A 23,239-nucleotide genomic window follows, 5' to 3' on the forward strand; every position below is an offset into this window, starting at 1 on the left:
CACATCACACAACCAACACTTCAAAAGTCGAACAAATTGGGCTATGAAGTTTTGCCTTATCTGTCACATTCACCTGACCTCTCACCAACCATCACTTCTTCAAGCATCTCAACAAAGAGAAAATGATTCCACAACCAGCAGGAGGCAGAAAATGCTTTCCAGGTGTTCTTCGAATCCTGAAGCACAGATTCTTATGCAATGGGAATAAAATTTGTTTCTCACTGGCAAAAATGTGTTGCTTGCAGTGATTCCTATTTTGATTAATAAAGATGTGCTTGATCTTACTCATAATGATTTAAAATTCATAGTCCAAAACCGCAGTTATGTTTGCATCAACCTGATATGTATTTCATTTTAGGCAGACTTTTTTTTAGATTTACGCAGCTTACCTAGTTCAACTTGAATCATTTTGAAATCATGAGATTAGAATAAACAATATATTCTTAAGTATGAATACATATTTAATTTGGAAATGTAAGACTAAGTGGCATTTTCCTTAGACTCTAGTTATCTTGGTATTGTTCAAATATACCTTCAGATTCCACATAGATTGTTTTTACCTACCTGCCTTGTGGCATTCCTATTTTTTTAACAAAGTTTTCTGAAACATTTTAAGTTAAAATGAAATTATGTAAATAAGTCCCAGTTTTTCCATTAAATTCAAATTTTAATTTTCTATGCAAATTTAAAAAGTCCCTGTGATTCTGAGTTGAAATAAGCAACAATACCCCCAATTCCTCTTGTCTATCATCATCATACTTTATTTGATCACTGAAAAACAAATACTTGTGAGCCATTGTTACAGGGTGGGCAGAGCGGAAGCTCTGGAGCCTAGTCTTCCTACTTTACTGTTTGTATAGCCATAAGGTAGTTACCTAACCTCTCTGTGCCTCAGTTTTCCCTTAAACTGGGAATAATATCAACTTCTGTAAGTTGTGCTTGGAACATGCTAGGTTTTCAATGTCAACTCTTTTTTACTATAACACCTGCAAATTCTAGGCATATAGTAAGATTTTAAATAAATGCTAATTCCCCCACTACAGCCTGAATTTTCACTAAATTCAGTGCTTCAGATTTTGCAAAACATAATACCCAGCATCATCAATTCTGTATATTGGAATGAACTATTTAGAATAACTATTGGAAGGACTGATGCTAAAGCTGAAACTCCAATACTTGGGCCACCTCATGCGACGAGTTGACTCACTGGAAAAGACTCTGATGCTGGGAAGGATTGGGGGCGGGAAGAGAAGGGGACGACAGAGAATGAGATGGCTGGATGGCATCACCGACTCGATGGACATGAGATTGGGTGAACTCCGGGAGTTGGTGATGGACAGGGAAGCCTGGCGTGCTGTGATTCATGGGGTCGCAGAGAGTCGGACACGACTGAGCGACTAAACTGAAAGACTATATACACTAAATCATACATTCTTCACTCATGTGCTTGGTTAATGCATATAAATTGTAATGAACATTACAGAAATCCTTTGATACGCTTCACTACATTGAAAAAGGTAAAAAATACATGGTATATCAGTGGATACAAGAAGAGCATGTGATAGTTTACCATTTTTTTTAATTGAAATTCTGAATCTGTAAGATTTCATTTATTTGACAATAGTTATATACCATCATATAGGGAGAAGGCTGCTGTACCATGTGCATCTTCACACTTCTTCCTCATTACGGAACCTGCATCCCCTACATTTTGGGTAGGCAATAGCTTCCTGATAAGTGACTATTTCCCAGCCTATCTTGCAACTAGATGTAAACAAGTGACTAGGTTTTGACCAATGGGATGGAAAGAGAAGCACATAACAACCAGGCCACATCCTTTAAAGGGAAGAGTTTGCCCTCCTTTCTCATTTTCCTTTCCCGATGTACCAGAATGGGGATGTAGTCAGTCAGTCAGTGGTCATGGCAAACCAGTTTTTTCTATGTGGGAACGGGCGATATGTCCAAAGTATGGTAACCATATGGGGCAGCCACTTATCCCCTGAACTGCCTACTAGGTCAGACCTTCACATAAAAAAACCTTCCATCTTACTGAAGCCATCATTATTTGGTTATCTTAACAGACCCAGTGCCCGATATCATGCTATTGCTTAATACAGAACTGGAAGTTCTGATCCAGAGTACAAAGAGCTTTTCAATATTGGCAACTGAGAAAACCCATTATATTTAAGTCATTATTTTCAGAGGTAGAAACATCTGTGCAAAAAAGCCAAGAGAGGGAATTCTCTGGCAGTCCAGTGGTTAGGACTCCTTGTTTTCACTGCTGTGGGCCTGGGTTCAATTCCTGGTCAGAGAACTAAGATCATAAAAACCACGCCATGAAGCCAAAAAATAAAACCAAGAGAAAAAACATACCATTAAAAATAAGGCGGCTGCTGCTGTGCTCAGTCATGTCCAACTCTGCAGCGCCATGGTCTGTAGCCTACCAGGCTCCTCTGAACCTGGAACTTTCCAAAGAATACTGGAGCAGGTTGCCATTTCCTACACCAGGGGATCTTCGACCCAGGGATCAAACCCAGATCTCTTGTGTCTCCTGTGTTGGATTCTTTACCACTGAACCACCTTTAAAGACCTAAGTTTAAGGTTGCTAACCATAAAATAAGTTTACATAAAAGCATTTTTCCACAAGAGCAGTACCCAATTAGGTAATGTAATTAAAAGGAAAAGATACTAATTTTTAAAAAAGATACTATTCACAGTAGCAATGCAAACTGTACAGTATTTAGTTACTAATCATATCTGTATAGGATGACAAAGATGACAGGCTGAGAGAACATACTTGTAATGTGTAAGACCACCAAAGGATTTATACTTAGAATATAGAAAAACTGCCAAATTGTAACGAAGATATTTCATAGATCAGTTGCTCAGTCGTGTCCAACTCTTTGCGACCCCATGGACTGCAGCACGCCAGGCTTGCCTGTCCATCACCAACTCCTGGAGGTTTCTCAAACTCATGTCCATTTAGTCAGTGATGCCATCCAGCCACCTCATTCTCTGTCTTCCCCTTCTCCTCCTGCCCCCAATCCCTCCCAGCATCAGAGTCTTTTCCAGTGAGTCAACTCTTTGCATGAGGTGGCCAAAGTATTGGAGTTTCAGCTTCAGCATGAGTCCTTCCAATGAATACTCAGGACTGACTCTAGGATGGACTGGTTGGATCTCCTTGCAGTCCAAGGGACTCTGAAGAGGCTTCTCCAGCAACACAGTTCAAAAGCATCAATTCTTCGAGGTTCAGCTTTCTTCATAGTCCAGCTCTCACATCCATACATGACTAAATCCATAGCTGACTAAACAGACCTTTGTCAGCAAAGTAATGTCTTTGCTTTTAAATATGCTGTCCAGGTTGGTCATAACTTTCCTTCCAAGGAGTAAGCCTCTTTTAATTTTATGGCAGCAGTCACCATCTGCAATGATTTTGGAGCCCCCAAAATAAAGTCCCTCACTGTTTCCATTGTTTCCCCATCTATTTACCATGAAGGGATGGGACCAGATGCCATGATCTTAGTTTTCTGAATGCTGAGCTTTAAGCCAACTTTTTCACTCTCCTCTTTCACTTTCATCAAGAGGTTCTTTAATTCCTCTTCGCTTTCTGCCATAAGGGTAGTGTCATCTGCATATCTGAGGTAATTGATATTTCTCCCAGCAATCTTGATTCCAGCTTGGGCTACATCCAGCCCAGCATTTCTCATGATGTACTCTGCATATAAGTTAAATAAGCAGAGTGACAATATACAGCCTTGATGTACTCCTTTCCCGATTTGGAACCAGTCAGTTGTTCCATGTCCAGTTCTAACTGTTGCTTCTTGACCTGCATACAGATTTCTCAGGAGGCAGCTCTGGTGGTCTGGTAGTCCTATCTCTTGAAGAACTTTCACGTTTGCTGTGATCCACACAGTCAAAGACTTTGGCATAGTCAATAAAGCAGAAGTAGATGTTTTTCTGGAACTCTTGCTTTTTCGATGATCCCACAGATCTTGGCAATTTGGTCTCTGGTTCCTCTACCTTTTCTAAATCCAGCTTGAACATCTGGAAGTTCATGGTTCACGTACCGTTGAAGCCTGGCTTGGAAATTTTGAGCATTACTAGCGTGTGAGATGAGTGCAATTGTGCGGTAGATTGGGCATTCTTCCTTGGAATTGGAATGAAAATTGACCTTTTCCAGTCCTGTGGCCACTCCTGAGTTTTCCAAATTTGCTGGCATATTGAGTGCAGCACTTTCACAGCATCATCTTTTAGGGTTTGAAATTTTCAACTGGAATTCCATCACCTCCACTAGCTTTGTAGTGATGCTTCCTAAGGCCCACTTGACTTCACATTCCAGGATGTCTGGCTCTAGGTGAGTGATCACACCATCGTGGTTATCTGGGTCATGAAGATCGTTTTTGTATAGTTCTTCTGTATTTTCTTGCCACCTCTTCTTAGTATCTTCTGTTAGGTCCATACCATTTTTTTCCTTTACTGTGCCCGTCTTTGCATAAATGTTCCCTTGGTATCTCTAATTTTCTTGAAGAGATCTCTAGTCTTTCCCATTCTATTTTCTTCTATTTCTTTGCATTGATCACTGAGGAAGGCTTTCTTATCTCTCCGTGTTATTCTTTGGAACTCTGCATTCAAATGGGTATATCTTTCTCTTTCTCCTTTGCCTTTCACTTCGCTTCTCTTAACAGCTGTTTGTAAGGCCTCCTCAGACAGCCATTTTGACTTTTTGCATTTCTTTTCCTTGCGGGTGGTCTTGATCCTTGCCTCCTGTACAGTGTCACGAACCTCTGTCCATAGTTCTTCAGGCACTCTTATCTATCAAACCTAATCCCTTGAACCTATTTGTCACTTTCACTGTATAATCATAAGGAATTTGATTTAGGTCATACCTGAGTGGTCTAGTGGTTTCCCCTACTTTCTTCAATTTAAGTCTGAATTTGGCAAGAAGGAGTTCATGATCTGAGCCACAGTCAGCTCCTGGTCTTGTTTTTGCTGACTGTATAGAGCCACTCCATCTTTGGCTGCAAAGAATATAATCAATCTGACTTCGGTATTGACCATCTGGTAATGTCCATGTGTAGAACCTTCACTTGTGTTCTTGGAAGAGGGTGTTTGCTATGACCAGTGAGTTCTCTTGGCCCTGCTTCATTCTGTACTCCAAGGCCAAATCTGCCTGTTACTCCAGGTATTTCTTGACTTCCTACTTTTGCATTCCAGTCCTGTATAATGAAAAGGGCATCTTTTTTGGGTGTTAGCTCTAGAAGGTCTTGTGGGTCTTCATAGAACCGTTCGGCTTCTTCAGTGTTACTGATTGGGGCATAGACTTGGACTACTGTGATATTGAATGGTTTGCCTTGGAAACAAACAGAGATCGTTATGTTGTTTTTGAAATTGCATCAAAGTACTGCAGTTTGGACTCTTGTTGACTATGATGGATGCTCCATTTCTTCTAAGGGATTCTTCATAGATGAGGAGCCCAAAAGGGTAAGCAAATACATGAAGAGGTGTTCAAACTCATCAGTAATCAACAGATTTTTTTTTTTTAAAGAACTATCACTTTACATCTTTAAGAGTAGCCAAAATTAGAGCAAAAAAAAAAAAAAAAAAAGGATAATGTTAACTGGTGCTGGTGATATAGGGATATTAAAACCTTTATATATTGCAAGCATCAATGTAGAAATGTATACCCATTCTGGAGTCAATCTTGGACATTAAGTTAAAGAAGTTTGGTAGATTTTACAAAGAAGTTTACCCTTTCTTCTTGTTACGTAAATGATTATTATTAAATGTGTTTGTTTTTCATTATATATGTCCATGTAATTTTTATCTTTATTCATTTGCCAAAATACCTTGATGGATTTTTCTAATGTTGAACCATCATCCCTTCATCCCTGCACTCCTTGGTGAAATCCTAATGTGATTTATATACAGGATTAGATATAGAACCTTTATCAAGGTAAAGATAATACCTTCCATTCCTAGTTTGCCCTGAATTTTTCTTTAAATTTTAAATAAGTGTTGAGCTTACCAAAGGCCTTTTTTTTTTTGCACTTTTAAAATAATACTCATCTTACTTTTCTGTCTTCATTAATCTTGTGAAGCACATTGAATGTTTCTTACATTCCTTGGATAAACTCTTGTTATGTGTATTTTGGCTGTTATCTTATTCAGTTCTGTTTTTACATCAATAGTCACAAGTGACTATATTTTTTCTCTTTGAATTATTTTGGGATATTTTTCTCTGTGATGTCTCATCTGATTTTGGAATCACTGTTAGAAAAAGAAATAGGCAAGTTTCATTTTTCCAATTTGAGGAACAACTTATATAGAACTTATATTCTTAGGAGTGTAGTCAAACTATAAAAATTTTTTTCTACTTTTTGGCCATGCCATGTGACATGTGGGATTTTAGTTCCTCAACCACAGGTGGAAACTGCACCCTCAGCAATGGAGGTGCAGTGTATTAACCATTGGACCACCAGGGAAGTCCACATAAATTTTTAATTGTTTTTTAAATTCCTCTAAAGGGATTTTAGTTTCAGCTTTAGCATCAGTCCTTCCAATGAACACCCAGGACTGATCTCCTTTAGAATGGACTGGTTGGATCTCCTTGCAGTCCAAGGGACTCTCAAGAGTCTTCTCCAATACCACAGTTCAAAAGCATCAATTCTTCGGTGATCAGCTTTCTTCACAGTCAAACCCTCACATCCATACATGACCACTGGAAAAACCATAGCCTTGACTAGACGGACCTTTGTTGGCAAAGTAATGTCTCTGCTTTTTAATATGCTATCTAGGTTGGTCATAACTTTCCTTTCAAGGAGTAAGCGTCTTTTAATTTCATGGCTGCAATCAGCATCCGCAGTGATTTTGGAGCCAAAAAATACCAAGTCTGACACTGTCCACTGTTTCCCCATCTATTTCCCATGAAGTGATGGGACCAGATGGCATGATCTTGATGCTTTTGAACTGTGGTGTTGGAGAAGTCTCTTGAGAGTCCCTTGGACTGCAAGGAGATCCAGCCAGTCCATTCTAAAGGAGATCAGTCCTGGGTGTTTATTGGAAGGACTGACGCTAAAGCTGAAACTCCAGTACTTTGGCCACCTCATATGAAGAGTTGAATCACTGGAAAAGACTCTGACGCTGGGAGGGATTGGGGGCGGGAGGAGAAGGGTATGACAGAGAATGAGATGGCTGGATGGCATCACCGACTTGATGAACGTGAGTTTGAGTGAACTCTGGGAGTTGGTGATGGACAGGGAGGCCTGGTGTGCTGTGATTCATGGGGTCGCAAAGAGTTGGACACGACTGAGCAGGATTTTGGTTTATTTAATGCTCATTTGTCTACTTAAGTTTTTATGTCTTATCAATTTGGATTTTTTGGTAATTTTCTCAGTTTGATCTATATGTTCAGGTTTATTAGCATATGTTTCATAATTCCTTCTTCCATTCTATATTTCTTGTTATTTTGTTTGCAGTTTCTTTTTCCTGATATGTCTTCTTTTTAAAAGTTTTTATTGGATTATAGTTGATTTACAATATTGTTTTCGTTTCTGCTGTGCAGCGAGGTGAATCATATATAGCTTTTTTTTAGATTCCTTTCCCATATAAGTTATTACAGAGTATTAAGTAGAATTCCCTGTACTATTCCCTAGTTATTAGTTTTGTTTTATATAATGTGTATATGTCAATCCCAATCTCCCAGTTTATCCTTTCCCCCACTTTCCCCCCATGGTGACCATAAGACTGTTTTGTACATCAGCGCCTCTGTTTCTGTTTTGTAAGTAAGTTCATTTGTGCCATTTTTAAAGGTTCCATGTATAAGTGAAATATTTTCTTTGTCTGACTTACATCACTCAGTATGACAGTCTCTAGATCTGTTCATGTAATAGTGATGTTGAGCATCCTATGCTTTTTAAACATCTGTATATCTGCTTTGAAGCAACTTGTGTATTTAGATCTTCCACCCATTTTTTGACTGGGTTTTTTGTTTGTTTTTTGTTACTGAGCCGCATGAGCTGTTTGTATACTTTGGAGATTGATCCCTGTAGCCCCATTCTGTGGGCTGTTTTTGGTTTTGTTTATGATTTCCTTTGCTTTGCAAAGCTTTTAAATTTAATTAGGTCCCATTTGTTTTAGTTTTTATTTTCATTACTATAATGAGATGAATAAAAAAAAAAATCTTGCTTCAGTTTATGCCTATGTTCTCCTCTAAGAGTTTTATAGGATTCAGCCTTACACTTAGTCTTTAATCCATTTTGAGTTTATTTTTGTCTGTAGTGTTAGGGAGTGTTCTAATTTCATTCTTTTACATGTGACTGTCCAGTTTTCCCAGCACCGTTTATTGAAAACTGTCTTTTCTCCATTGTATATTCTTGCTTCCTTTGTCATAGATTAGACCATAGGTGTGGGGCGTTATCTCTGGCCTTTCTACCCTGTTCCATTGATCTATATTTGTTTTTATGTCAGTACCATGCTGTCTGATTACTGTAGCTTTGTAGTACAGTCTGAAGTCAGGGAACCTGATTCCTCCAGCCTGATTTTTGTTTCTCAAGATGGTTTTGGCTATTTCAGGTCTTTTGTGTTCTGTACAAATTGTAAAATTTTTTGTTCTAATTCTGTGGAAAATGTCAATTTGACATTGAATCTGTAGATTGCTTTGGGTAGTATAGTCATTTTGATGATACTGATTCTTCCAATCCAAGAACACGGTATATCTCTCCAACCATTTGTGTCATCTTTCATCAGTATTATAGTTTTTGAATACAAGTCTTCTTCCTCCTCAGGAGGGTTTATTCCTAGGTATTTATTCTTTTTGATGCAGTGGTAAATGAGATTGTTTCATTAATTTCTCTTTCTCATCTTTTATTGTTAGTATGTAGTAATGCAAGAGATTTCCGTGCATTAATTTTATTTCTGTGTACTAATATGTTGTAAAGTTTGCAACTTTACCAAATTCAGTGATGAGCTCTAGCAGCTTTCTGGTAATATGTTTAGGATTTTCTATGTATAGTCTCATGTCATCTGCAAATAGTGGAAGTTTTTACTTCACTTTGGATTCCTTTTATTTTTGTTTCAATTGCCTTGCTAGAACTTGCAAAACTATGTTGAATAAAAGTGGTGAGAGGAGACATCTTTGTCTTGTTCCTGATCTGAGGAAATGCTTTCAGTTTTTCACTTTTGAGAAAACTGGGTTTGACAAACTACATGTGCACTGGGTTTGTCACATGTGACCTTAGTTATGTTGAGTTATGTTCTCTTTATGCCTTATTTCTGGAGGGTTTTTATCGTAAATCAATACTGACTTTTATTAGAAACTTTTTCTGTAACTCTCAAGATGGTCATATGGTTTTTATTTTTCAGTTTGTTAATGTGGTGTATCACATTATTTGTGGATACTGAAACACCTTTGCATCCTTGGGATAAATCCCACTTTATCATGGTATATGATCCTTTTAATATATTGGATTTGTTGAAGATTTTTGTATCTGTGTTCATCAGTGATATTGGCCTGTAATTTTCTTATTTTGTGCTATCTTTGTCTGGTTTTGCTACCAGGGTGATGGCCTCATAGAATGAATTTGTGAGTGTTCCTTCCTCTGCAGTTTTTTGGAAGAGTTTCAGGACAGGTGTTAACTCTTCTGTAAATGTTTGATGGAGGGACTTCCTGGTGGTCCAGTGGCTAAGACTCCATTAACTCCCAATGCGGGGGACCCAGGTTAGATCCCTGGTCTGAGAACTAGATCCCACATGCCACAACTAAATGTTTTATAGGATTTGCCTGTGAAGCCATCTGGTCCTGGATTTTTGTTTGTTGGAAGCTATTTTAATCAGTTTCAATTTCAGTACTTACTGGTCTGTTTATATTTTTTATCTCTTGTTTAGTCTTGGAAGATTGTTACCTTTCTATGAATTTGTCCCCTAGAAGAAATGGACAGATTCATAGGCATACAGTTGCTTGAAGTAGCTCTTATGGTCCTTTATACTCATGTGGTGTCAGCTGTAACTTTTCATTTCTAATTTTATTGACTTTGAACCCTCTCCCTTTTTTTCTTGATGAGTCTGGCTAAAAGTTTATCAATTTTGTTTACCTTTTTAAAGAACCAACTTTTCATTGATCTTTTCTGTTGTTTTCTTCATCTCTTATTTATTTATTCTGCTCTGATCTTTATTTCTTTCCTTCTACTGATTTGGGTTTGTTTGTTCTACTTTTTCAGTTGCTCTAGGTGTAAGGTTATGTTCTTTGAGATTTTTCTTGTATCCTGAAGTAAGATTGTATTGCTATAAACTTCTCTTAACAACTGCTTTTGCTGTGTCCCATAGGTTTCCAAACATCGTGTTTTCATTGTCATTTTGTCTTCATGTTTTTAAAAATTTCTTTGGTGATCCATTAGTTTTTATATCACATATTGTTGTCTCTAATGGGTTTATGTTGCAGGTTTTTTCCCTGTAATTTATTTCTAATCTTATAGCATTGTGGTTGGAAAAGATGCTTGATATGACTTCAGTTTTCTTAAATTTACCAAGGTTTAATTTGTGGCTAATACGTGGTATATCCTGGAGAATGTTCCAATGTGCCCTTGAGAAGAAAGTATATTCTGTTGCCTTCAGATGGAGTGTTCTAAAAATATCAATTAAGTTTGTCTGGTCTAAAGTGTCATTTTAGGTCTGTGTTTCCTTATTGATTTTCTATCTGGATGACCTGTCCGTTGGTGTAAGTGGGGTGTTAAAGTTGCTGCTGATTTTAATGTTTTGTCTCATGATGAATATTGCTTACTCCAGTTTTGTTTTGGTTTCTATTTTCATGGAATGCCTTTTTCTGTCCCCTCACTTTCAGTCTGTATGTGTCCCTAGCTCTGAAGTGGGTCTCTTGTAGACAGCATATATATGGGTCTTATTTTTGTATGTATTCAGCCAATCTGTATATTTTGGTAGGACTTCATTTACATTTAACGTAGTTATTGATATGCATGTTCCTACTGACATTTTCTTAATTGTTTTGGATTTGTTTTTGTAGGTCTTTTTTCTTCCTGTCTTCTTTTGTTCTCTTGTGATTTGAATGACTACCTCTGGCATTGTGTGTGTGTGCTGTAGTTTTTTGGTTTGCCACTCCCATGAGGTTTTGATGTAGCAGTTTGTATATATACACAAAGTAGTTTACGCTGATGGTCTCTTTCCTGCCTAGAGAAGTTCCTTCGGAGTTTGCTGTAAAGTTGGTTTGCTGGATTCTCTCAGCTTTTGCTGTTCTTACAGCTTTTGCTCTCTCCATTGAATCTGAGTGAGAGCCCTGCTGGGTATTCTTGGTTGTAGGTTGCTGTAAAGTTGGTTTGCTGGTGCTGGATTCTCTCAGCTTTTGCTGTTCTTACAGCTTTCGCTCTCTCCATCGAATCTGAGTGAGAGCCCTGCTGGGTATTCTTGGTTGTAAGTTGTTGTAAAGTTGGTTTGCTGGTGCTGGATTCTCTCAGCTTTTGCTCTTCTTACAGCTTTTGCTCTCTCCATCGAATCTGAGTGAGAGCCCTGCTGGGTATTCTTGGTTGTAGGTTTTCCCTTCATTACTTTAAATATTAATCATGCCATTCTCTCTTGACCTGTAGAGTTCCTGCTGAAAAATCAGCTGATAACCTTATGGAGACTCCCTTGTATGTTATTTGTTGTTTTTGATCAGGCTTATCTATCTTAAAAATCTTTCCAAGAACCATCACTTGGTTTTGTCAGTCTTCTCTTTTCCATCTCTGATTTTATAACTACTTTTCCTCTCCCGTTTTATTCCCTTGCTGTTTATTCTTTTTTCTGTTGCTTTAGTCCTAAATTTTTGGGTTTTAAAAAGAGAACTCATATTGAGTCCTTCATATTTTTTACTCATTTATGTATATCAGTATCTCATATATTCCTATTTTATTAATTATAAATATTTATAATGATACTCAAATTTCCCTAAGTTTAATCAGTAGAAACAATAAACGCTTATATAACCATATATAACTATTTATCATCCATCTATCTTAACTTGTGAGTTCATATCAATTCTTCCAATTTGAGTTCAATACCTCGGGGTTCTTTCTAGCAATCTCCTTTTTCACACTCATAAACCCTTTAAGAGTTACTCGATACTAAAACATGCTTGTTTTCTCCTTGGTTTCTTTAACTGTCATCTAAATCTTCTAATAAGATTTAGTCTTTGCAACCCTACCATGTTGATATTTTGTAGAATTTTGGCTCTGGATTGTTAATATACTTCATTATTTTCCTTTCCTCCTCCTTCCTCTCTTTTCCCGTCATCTCGATCTTCCTCAACGTATGTGTTATGTCCCAATAAACCCAGTAAGTTGAAAATATTTTAAGTCAAGAAAGCATTTATCACACCTAACCTCAACATTATAGCTTAGCGATTCTACCTTAAAGGTGCCCAGAACACTTAAATTAGCTGTATTAACTGGGCAATACCATTTTCTTGTTGTTGTTTAGTTGCTAAGTCATGTCTGACTCTTTGCTACCCTGTGGACTATAGCCCGCCAGGCTCCTCTGTCCATGGGATTTCCCAGGCAGGAATATTGGAGTGAGTTGCCATTTCCTTCCCCAGGGAATCTTTCTGACCCAGGGATTGAACTCTTGTCTCCTGCATTGCAGGTGGATTCTTTACTGCTTTGCCATTGGGGGTTGTACACAAAGCCTATTCTATAATAAAGTGTTGACTATCTCATGTAATTTATTGAATATTGTACTGAACGTGAGAAACAGATGGATTGTGTAGATACAGAATAGTAATAATGTGTCGGCTGTTTACCCTTCTGATCTGTGGCAACTGGGAACTGTGGCTGTTGCCACTGCCGAGCATCACAAACACGTATTCTACATATTGCTAGCCCAGGAAAGATTAAAATACAAAATTCAAGTGACTTCCTTGGTGGTCCAGTGGCTAGGATTTCACCTTCCAAAGCATGGGGTACAGGATCAATTCCTGGTCAAGGAGGTAAGATCCCACATACTCTGTGGCCAAAAAACCAAAACATAAAACAAGTAATATGGTAACAGAGTCTAAAGACTTTAAAAATGGTCCACATTTTAAAAAAAAATCTTCAAAATAAAAAAAATACAAAATTTGATAGTGTCTACTAAATCTGTATCATTTTTACATCATCATAAAGTTGAAAAATCTTAAACCATTTTAAGTTGGAAACCATCTGTACAAACTGTGCCAGATAATTTATTTGCTCACTCTTACTTCCTATATATCTTTCCATGTCTAAATTTACTTTTCATATTTTGTAGAATTTTTTAAATTATTTACTTTTGGGTCTTTGCTGTGCAAGGGCTTTCTCGAGTTGCGGCGAGTGAGGCTTCCTCTTCACTGCAGTGTGCGGGCTTCTTGTTGCAGACCGTGGGCCCTGGGCGCGCGGGCTCTCCTGAGTATGGTGCACAGGCTTAGCTGCTGTGTGGCACGCGGGCACTTCCAGGCAGGCAGATTCTTAACCACTGGGCCACAGGGAAGTCTCTTTTTCATATTTAACCCCTTCTTCTAAGTACATTTTAAGTGGATCTATTGGGGAAAGATTTGAAGCCTTGTATCCCTGAGAGTATTTTTTTATCCTACTTTCATGTTTGTCTTGCTATAAATTTTGAGTTCAACGACATTCTTTTCCTTCAGCATTTTGGAAACATGATTTGTCATTTTTCACCTGAGGATACTGTTAAGAAACCTGATGTCAATCTGTTTCTTGTTCTTTTGTCATTGATCTGCTAATCTCTCTGGGAGCTTTCAGAATTTTCATTTTCTTAGATGGTCTTAATTCTCTTACTACAATCTTTATGGTATGTTTTTCTTAATCATCCATAAGTTCCTTCATCTTTAATTCTCATCAACCTATTATTATTTCTTCAAATATCTCCTTGTCTTCTCAGACTCCCATTTATTCAGATGTCAGCACTTTTACTCTACCACTGTACTGCTTTGTGTATGTGTCCACCTCCTCCAGCCCTTTCCGGCTTCCTTTTGGTAAAGGCCCCAGATGACACTCCAGCTAACGCGTTTTGACCTGAACGTGTCTATCACATTCATTATATTTTCCATACTTAATATTTCCACTTGGTTCTTGTTCCTGCTTCATATTGCTAATATTTCCCTGTATATTTACTTTGCTTTATTTTCAATTCTTGGTTAGGCAGTATATGTAGCTTGCTGTCTATGGGGGCCAGGGTTTGGTTATTTTTGGCCTGTGAGCTCATGTCCCTTCACATTTAGAAGGGAAGGTAATGACCTCTGGGAACCTCAGCCACTCCGCCAGCAACTGTTCTAAGATTACTTTTAGAGCCTTGGGAAGCAGCAGCAATTCCTAATTGTCATTTCCCAATGCTGGGGCTTTGGAGGGAAAAAGTTTTAATCCCAAGAGCAGCTGCCTAGCCCACTCTCTTCATCCCAGCAGAGCTTTTGTGCTGACTCAGCAGTGTCCCTCTTACACCAGTGACTTGGCCGCGTCTCAGATTCACCAAGAGTAGACATCTCACTGATGTCCTACATCCTCTTAGTTTCTAATGACCTTCGGTGTCCTAGGGGTTTTTACAGGATTTGGGGAGATTTCCTGGTTTGGTTTTTGGTAGTGGTCCCTCAGATTTATGCTACTTTCTAATGTGTATTGTTTTTCTAGGGTTAATTTTAGGGGAATGGAGCCAGTAGCCTATGCCACCTCATTGTCTTAATAGAAACCAAAGCCCCCAGTATTATTTTTGCTTTTATTTTCAATCTTTGTGTGAATCCACCTGCAATGTGGGAGACCTGGGTTGGGAAGATCCCCTAGAGAAGAGAAAGGCTACCCAATCCAGTCTTCTGGCCTGGAGAATTCCATGGACTGTATAGCCCATGGGGTCGCAGAGTCAAGACACGACTGAGTGACTTTCACTTTCACACTATATTTTAGGTGTCTTTTGTGAATACAGTTTTACAGTTATACCCAATCTGTGAACTTTTGTTTGGAGGTGGTAGTGGTGGTTCTTTTAACATCCAATCTGACTTCTGCATATTAAATGATCAGATCTTTAATGCTGAAGTTTTGCCTCAATTCTTGCTTTCTGCTTGGTTGATTGAAGTATTTTTTTTTTCTTTCCTCTTGTTTAGATGTTACATATTCTAGTTCTGAATTCTTAGTGGCTTTCTCAATATTTTTAACATGAACAGCTGACTTAAAACTCTGAAGTTAATTGGCATTTTTACTGTTGTCCTATGAAAGGATCTTAGATTACTTTCATTTCAATTACCACCCTGCTGCTGCTGCTGCTAAGTCGCTTCAGTTGTGTCCGACTCTGTGCAATCCCATAGACGGCAGCCCACCAGGCTCCCCGTCCCTGGGATTCTCCAGGCAAGAACACTGGAGTGGGTTGCCATTTCCTTCTCCAATGTGTGAAAGTGAAAAGGGAAAGTGAAGTCGCTCAGTCGTGTCCGACTCTTAGCGACCCCATGGACCGCAGCGCACCAGGCTCCTCCATCCATGGGATTTTCCAGGCGAGTGTGCTGGAGTGGGGTGCCATTTCCTTCTCCAATTACCACCCTACCCCTATCTTAAATGTCATTCATTGTTCAGTATTTTAATTCCATATTTTTATTCTTCCCCCAAGTAATACTACCTGAGAGCTTACTAGGCCAGATTCCCTTGGAGTGTCAGCTCACCTCAGCAGTGACTAGATCCTCCTCCCCTCTTCAGCTGGCATTTTCTTTGAGAAGCCACCCCTTCCACATCCCTGGCTTGGTCAGCCTGCGCTAATCTCTGTGTTCCTCACAGGTACCCTTTCAAGGGCATACCAGCCGCTGCGCTAGGAACTAGAGACACGGCAGTGAAAGAGGACACGGTGCTTCTGGAATGCTAAAGTAGACACTGCTTCTCCAAATAAGATTACGGTATTTAATAGTTCCAAAGAGAACCATGTTTAAAAGTGGTTCCTGCTTTTGATAGAGATAGCTTGGGATTTTGGAGCTGTGGTAGGGATAGAGCGGTGGTGTGAGTTCTCCATGGCTGCCCGTTGCTGGCGTTAGTCACTGATGAGCACGTGCAGATCACGGGACTCTGTCTGAGGCACAGGTGATGGACACTTGTGCTCTGTCTCCACGTAACAGAATCAGCATGAGAAGAGCGTCACAAAACGTAAGGTGGCCCCCAGCCTCAGGAACTTCTAAGCGAGTAGGAGACAGATGGTTGAACGCTGTACAGTGTAAGAGGTGCATGGGTCCTTGTAGACCCAGATATAACCCCAGGTTTTAGAGGGAGAGAGATGCTAGGCTGCTTGGACCTACTTGAAGACTTGAGGGCATTGCCTGGGGAAAAGCTTAAACTGCTCTAATGCTTTAATCTGCTTTCATGCTTTAATTTCTGTAGCCAAAGAATAAATGCCAAGAAAATCATGTGACTCGGGTCTTCCCATGATTTGATTCCCCATTTTGGGCTCTACAGTTCAAACTGGGAGCCCAGGTCTGATTCCAAGTATATACTGACATTGTTTTTCTTACAGGTATTGGACTCCTTCAGAGATTCAGGGTATGAGTGGTTACCTGCAGATTTCCTCCAGTAGTCATTTCCAGCACAAAATTTGAATTAAGTACTTTTTGCACTGGATTTGTCCTGGCTTTTCCTTTAAGTTTTTTTGATCACAGAAATAATTTTTTTTAAAAATCTCTTCCATTTTCTGGGCTACAAGATATGGTAACAACTGAGATACCTTTGTCAACAGCCAGGTTGGAAGTTCCCCCACATACAGATTCAGAAGTTTAAGTTTCAGACTGCTACTGATTATTCCTCTCCACGCCCCCCTCAATTCCCAGACTGCACACTACAGGAAATCGTACCCCTGACTCTGGATTCCGAAGCATGTTGCCCTTATCCTAAGGGAGGACCTGAAGTATTAGTATCTGCTCTTCAGAAAACAAGCAAACAAAAACCAGAGCATGTGACCTAGAACTGTATGGCCAAGACTGTGGCAGGCCTTAGCTCTCTCCAGCTGCCCCTCCTGCAGCCCACACGGCTGCCGCAGAGCCCCGGGCTGAGGCACCTTTGTCAACCCTGGTGGCTTACTCAGGCCCAGGGAGGCCTGTCAGAGGAAAGCCCAGGCCCACAATCTTACCAGCACCTATCACTTTTTATAAAAATGCTTTGGCCAGTGCGATACAGTTCATTTCTCTCAACACCACCCAATGTCCACTCTGGTAGAGCAGTTATCTGCTAGACAATGGTTCAGGAACCAGCTGCCTCCACCTTGGATGTCTCTACATAGCTGTAGAGTCCCCCAAGGGCTTCTCTGCGTCTGGCTGGCAGGTGGGGGAAGGGAGTGAGGGTCACAAAGAAGTTTCTAATGGGTCAGGGTGGAAGATGGAACTTTCTGCCCATGTTCTGCAGGAGGCTGGGGATGTAGTGAGCTATGTGCCACAGAAACGGACTCTGGCTTGGCAAACTGCTGACCTCTGCCACACGCCACTTCAAGGGCTTCTTCCTGAGGTGATGAAGAGGAACTGGGTGTCTGGGTGCTTTCCTTGTCACCAAATCCAACTGGTTTGCAAAGCTTTTAGAGCTGAGCTGCTAAGGGCTGTTTGCCCCCTTGTCAAGGGTATGGTGTAGATGCACAAATTATCTGAGGAATTAATAAAAGATCAATTAAATCACAGTAGCTTGTGAGGTGTGGGTTCCAGGCATCAGTATGTTTTAGAAGTTGCCCGGGTTATTCTAATGTGCAGCCAGTGAGAACCACTCGTGTTGATAAATGGGAACGTGACTGTTAGATGCGTGGGGATGAGGGGGACCTGGAGTGTAGCTTGGAAGGTTAGGCTAGGGCACAGCCGTAACTTGCCGGCCAGAGTTTCATATCTGTGCTGAGAGCTGTATAGAAGGCTGGCCTCCCCAGGAAAGGTAACTTTAGTTTTGTTCCTTGTGACCAAAAAGGTCTGATCAATTAACTTCCAGTGTCAAACCCGACAACTCCAGAGAGCTCCCCAGGATGGAGGGAGGCAGGGGCTTTACCTGTCTGGCAGCACTTGGGACACAGAGGCTCACACCCCATCTGGGCCTTTGTGGGAGGCCTGAGCATGGAGAGCCCCAGCTCTGGTACTGGAGATACTGGGTATTAAGTAGCCACCATCAGCACCAACCACAGACTGGGGGTGACGTAGGTGAAAGGGGTTACAGTGGTGGCATGGGTTTGACCAGAGGCTAAACGGGGACCCTTGAACCTCAACACAAATTCCACAAAGGAGTCACGGGCCTGAGCCAGGCTCCCCAAACCCTCCTTGAGGCTCTTGATGGCACACAGCTTCTTCCCAGACCTATCTGTCTTCAGAGAGCAACCCTCAGTGTGTGTGCCCACCTGTTCCGCTCCTTTCACTGAACAGATGGGCTGAAGGAAAGCTGGAAGAACCAGAGTCTCCCCATGTTCCTCCCTTAGAAAGCAGGCCAGCACCACAGCCTTCCAGCCTGGTGGGGTTTTCTTGAGTGTTGCTTCCTGGTGACTAAGGATTCTCTCCACACACAGCACCTGCGGGCTGTGAGAAACGCGAGGATGCCCTCTACTGGCCTCCCTTCTGGCCATTCTAAATAGAAAACGTAAGATGAAGGTCTTTGAGGGTGGAGGAATATTTAGTTTGGTCAAGGCAGGGGCTACCAGGCTCCTGAAATTCAGTTATTTCAGAAGCGTTTCTTTGGGGTGACAGGGTTATGTGGAAGTAGCCTAGCTCTCCCTAAGCCAGCCCAAGGATTTCTGCCTCGAGTCAGGCAAGAATAGGGGAATGGCAATCTTCTCAATGCAAGACCCCAAGCCAGGAAAGGAGCACTGGTTTCTGAGTTTTGTTCCCTTTTTTGGTGGGTGGAGTAGGGGATGAAAAATATTATATTCATCTCTGAAACTGATAAAAAATATATCCTTCAATGAGCCATGGGTGAAATAAATAAGATGTAGCAAGGAGACCCAAAGAAACCCAGAAAAAGTCAGTTATCAAGTCCTGCAGCTCTTTTGTGAATCCCTCAAAGCTCTTCTAATACAACATCCTCAGCAAGTCCTGACCGCCCGCTCACCAGCGGCTCCTGTGCAGTGGCTCTGCACATCCCAGCCCCAGCCCCCCCCGCAGACTCGAGCACCCACTCCTCCGAGCTTCCTTCACCCTCGCTCAGGACGGGGCAGCTACCGCCCCCTCTCCCCGCCAGAGTGTGCGATTCTAGACCAGTGTTTCTCCAAATGTGGTCCCCAGACTAGCAGCGGAGCACTCTGGGATCGCATCAGAAAGGCAGATTCCCGCTCAAGTGAGAAACGCAGTGGTGGGGCCCAGCCACCCATGTTGTCAAGGGTGATTTCTGCTCTAGACCAAGCCCAGCCTCTGCTGGGCCTCAGCTCCCTCAGTGTGTGGACTGAGTTACTTCTCAGATGCCTCGTTTCTGCTTCTGTAAAAACAGAACCAGTGTCCTCAGCTGGTGCCACCAATACCCTCACCCGTGCACAGGGCCTTGGGAAGATAAAGAGCTCCCTGGTCCTTCTCTCCCCTCCCCTTCCTGGGAGTCCGAGACTGGACGGCAGCCTCCGTCCACCTGCCGAGCTCACCACGCTGTCCGCCAGCTCGGCACTGTCCTGGGGGCAGGGGCCAAGCCCTACTGCTTTGGAAACCCAAGCGGAAGACCAGGGCCCCTGAAGGCCCACCTGGGTGTTGGGACCCTGTGTGTCCCCAGCCGGTCCACGGGGTGGAAACAGGGGCAGGAGGGGGTGGGGGTGTTTGTGTGTGTTTATCAGTCCCGTGTTCACAAAAGGCTGAAGAGACGACAGAAGACTCCCGTCCTGAAAGACAAAAGGAGCAGCGGGCCAGAAGGGCCCAGGCCACCACTGACGGAGAAGCCTGGCACTGCTAACCATGCGCAGATGCCAGGCCCACGACTGGCCCGTCAGAGGCATCACAGGGACGCACGGTGGCTGGGCCCCTACTGCAGGTCGGTCACGGAGCACAAAGCGGCACACCCAGCAGGCAGGCGTGCAATTAAACAGCATGTTTAATCATCTCACGACAGACTGTAGCGCAGTAGTATAAACTGGAAGTTTCTTTTTAAAAAGCCATGTCCCCAAAGCTCCCACTCCTCAACACCTAGATGTCACAGCAGAGGGACCGGTTCCTCACGTCTGAGGAACAGGGCCGGAGGGATTCAGAGTCTCTGTTCCACCAAGCTCAAAGTCTTTGCAGGTTGCCTTGTGAGTAGCCGAGAGACCTAGGAGGAGTTGATGCACTCGCACTCACTCTAACACACACACCCCCCCACACACACATGCAAGGGACACAGAGAGAAGACACTCAGACAGACGGACACAGGGGAGAGCGCGCTGGGGCAGTCACACACACGTGCTCTCATGCCGTGACAGTCCAGTCTGTCTGTGGCTGACTCCTCGGCACAGGGAGTTCAGGCCTGATTCTGGAAGCAGCCAGGGTGGCCAGGAGGAAGAAGGGTGGCAGCCGGTGTCCAGTCTGGCTACTGTGACCCAACAGCCCTGCGGCCTGGGCCCCTCTCCTTTCTGGAAGCAGCCAGCCCTCCCCTACTCGGCAGACACTGTTTCTACACCACCAGCTCACCACCGGGGGGTGAGGAGGGGGCGCCACGTCCTCCGGGCCGAGAGAGGGCACGCTCCATCCCGAAGCAGGGAACAAGCAACATGCCCGCAGCAGGCTTCTGCGGCCAGGAGCTGGCAGTGCTTGGTTTTGTTCCCAGGGGTGGGGGACGCAGTCAGGTCTCACTGTGCAGGTGCCCCGGCGACAGCAGTCCTGCCAACAAGGAGCTGGAGAGGAGGCCAGGAGCTGGCGGTGTCCACCCTTGGAACAGGGGAGGGGTGCAAAAAAAAGGAGGCCCTGAGGTGAGGACATTTTGAGGGACCTACCAGACAGGTTTAAAGAGGAAACCTCTTCGTTCACAGCTTCATTCAGGGGTTCCTGGAGAATGTCTCTGGATTCAAGTACCAGCGGCTCTAGTTGAGGGTTTTGGGATGGAGTGGCCAGCAGAGGCTGGGAGAACAGCTGCCCTCCGATGCGGGAGGTAGAAGAACCAGCCTGGGGATGCTCTGGCACTGCCAATCCCCACCCTGAGGAGACAGACCAGGCGGCTACAAGATCTCCTCGCGGGGGCTCCGGGCCTTCAGTGGGGTCTGCCCGTTGGGCACAGAGCCGTTCTGACCATGCAGGAGCTTGCCCTTCTCTCGGTCTGGCCACGTGAAGATGGCGTCGTCACTGTCCAGCTCGGACTCCGAGTGCATCAGGCTGCTGCTCAGCGCTGGGCCTTTCTGTCTGACGCCTGTGAGGGAGTCAAGGAGCCGGGCATCAGGAGCCGGGAGCCGCACCCCATGCCCCCCACCCCAGCCCGAAGAGGAGCAGAGCGACAGGGACGGTCACGGTCCTTTCCTGCGGGCAGAAGGCTACCCGAGTTATCCCAGGCCTGGCTAGCGGGAGCAGGGAAGCCTCAGGGAGTAGACTGCACACCCACACATCAGCGTCCACTGCAGAGTCTCTGCCTCCAGCATCTATTAGCTTCGGTTAGTCCACCCAACGACACGCTCTTTTCTCTCTCCTAAACGTGGGGTGTTTTATCACCTCCCTTCACGCACAGGGCAGAGTTCTGTGGGAGGCAGGCAAACAAGGAACAAGCACTGACGCTCTCTAAGACCGAGATTCTTCCGCGGACCCTGGCTCAGCACGGATGGAAAGCGTCCGCAGAGCTGCTGGTGCTAGGTGAGGACACCACCGTGTTCCAAGCAGACGTCTGCTCTGGCTTCGCTGAGTGGGAACAAGCGGTGGGAGAGCAGGCGTGTGGCGTGGAGGGGCCTCTCCAAGCAGGGACTAGAGGAGGGACTGTCCCAAGGCATCAGTTGGTCAGAGCACACAAATAAGGACCCATAAGAAACACCTGAGGTTAAAAAAGATGCCTGAGATTCTTTAAGTCCCTGTAGTCACCTTCTCTACTCGTCCTTAAGGCTGCAGAGGCCAGACTATACCATGAGGTCAGGTAATAACTTGACTGAGGGTGGATCCCACCCAGCAGCAAGACAGGTGCCCTCTGGCTGTGCAAATACCACTCCAAGCAAACCCGGGCTGAGATGGCAGAACTAGGCATACAAATCACCAGAATCGAGAACCCAGCCTGGCAGTGTTCTGGGCCTGGCACAGTCCACCCCCAGGACCTAACCTACCTCCTTTCTTAAAAAGGTGACCAGTCAGGTGAGTCATGTTTGAACCCTCACTCCCCAGCCACCACCTCCCTCCCCCGGTCCCACCCCCAGTAAACACTGAAAGAGGCTCCTGAGATGACTGTCAGCCACTCTGCCCCTTCCTGGCCAGACGGGACACGAGGCTGTGACTCTGACCACGCCCAGCACTCAGGAACCTCATGCCCACAGACCCTGCCCTCATGCCGTCTGCCTGTGTGGTGTGCTCTGGGACGCAGGCAAGCTTATGCAGCCTGTCCATCTCAGGGCACAGTTCTGACACATGACTGCAGACAGTCACGCCTTCCACTGACTCTCAGGATGGCGGAGAAGCAGGGTCGAAGAACAATGCAGCTTTGCAGGCTCTTCCAGTGTGGTGGGACAGTGGTGATGTAAGAACCAAGACCAGGGAGGGTCAAGGGTCTCACAACTTCTGCTTTGCCCTATAGATGCAATATCCATTTGGGGGCTTTCTCCCCCCAGGACCCAAGCACTCGAAGCTTCTCTTCTTCCCCAAAGCCCTCCTGGGCCGTAGGTGTGGCAGACAGGAGCCTGAGGCAGAGCTGGGTTTCTGGCTTCGCGGTGCCGCACTCACCCCAGGCCCTCTCACGACGAGCTCTGCTCTGCTCGGGGAACCAAGTGGGGTTCACCCACTAAGCAACACTAGCGAGGACACTGGCACTCTCAATGGGCACCGACCACTCACATCTCTGACTCAGCAGTTCCATTCCTAGGTCTGCACTTAAGAGAAAGCCATACATCTGTCCACCAAAGGACACGGACCAGAAGGTTTACAGCCGCAGCCCCCAGGGCTGCCAAAGTGCCCAACAGCAGGCCTGACAAATGAATTTCTACACAGGAAATTATACAGCAATGGGAATGAGCATGCTGTGGCTCTGCCTAAGGACACGGTGAATGTCCTAAATCAATGCTGAGTGAACAGAGGCACACACTAAGATTCTGTATATCAGCAACTCCAAGATACCAGAAGTCAACTGTGAGCAGGCAGTGACTGCAAAGCAGCACGTAGTGGGTGCTTCTGCGGGGCTGG

General features: G+C 43.7%; 1 protein-coding gene across 3 annotated transcripts in view; it reads right to left on the reverse strand.

Moving 5' to 3' along the window:
- Positions 1–19,979: 19,979 nt before the first annotated feature.
- The window catches only part of KIAA0319L (KIAA0319 like), a 102,453-nt gene continuing 99,193 nt past the window's right edge, over positions 19,980–23,239 (reverse strand). For 2 of the 3 annotated variants that reach the window (XM_055401958.2, XM_055401957.2), the window contains exon 21: positions 19,980–21,281. In XM_055401958.2, coding sequence (XP_055257933.2) covers positions 21,094–21,281 — 188 coding nt within the window. In that variant the 3' untranslated portion in view covers positions 19,980–21,093. The remainder of the gene's footprint in view (positions 21,282–23,239) is intronic. The other variant, XR_016037160.1, reaches the window with a different exon arrangement.

Source organism: Moschus berezovskii, chromosome 4 (assembly GCF_049115385.1).
Source record: "Moschus berezovskii isolate FMDL1 chromosome 4, NW_MosBer_1.0, whole genome shotgun sequence".
Classification (NCBI taxonomy): domain Eukaryota; kingdom Metazoa; phylum Chordata; class Mammalia; order Artiodactyla; family Moschidae; genus Moschus; species Moschus berezovskii.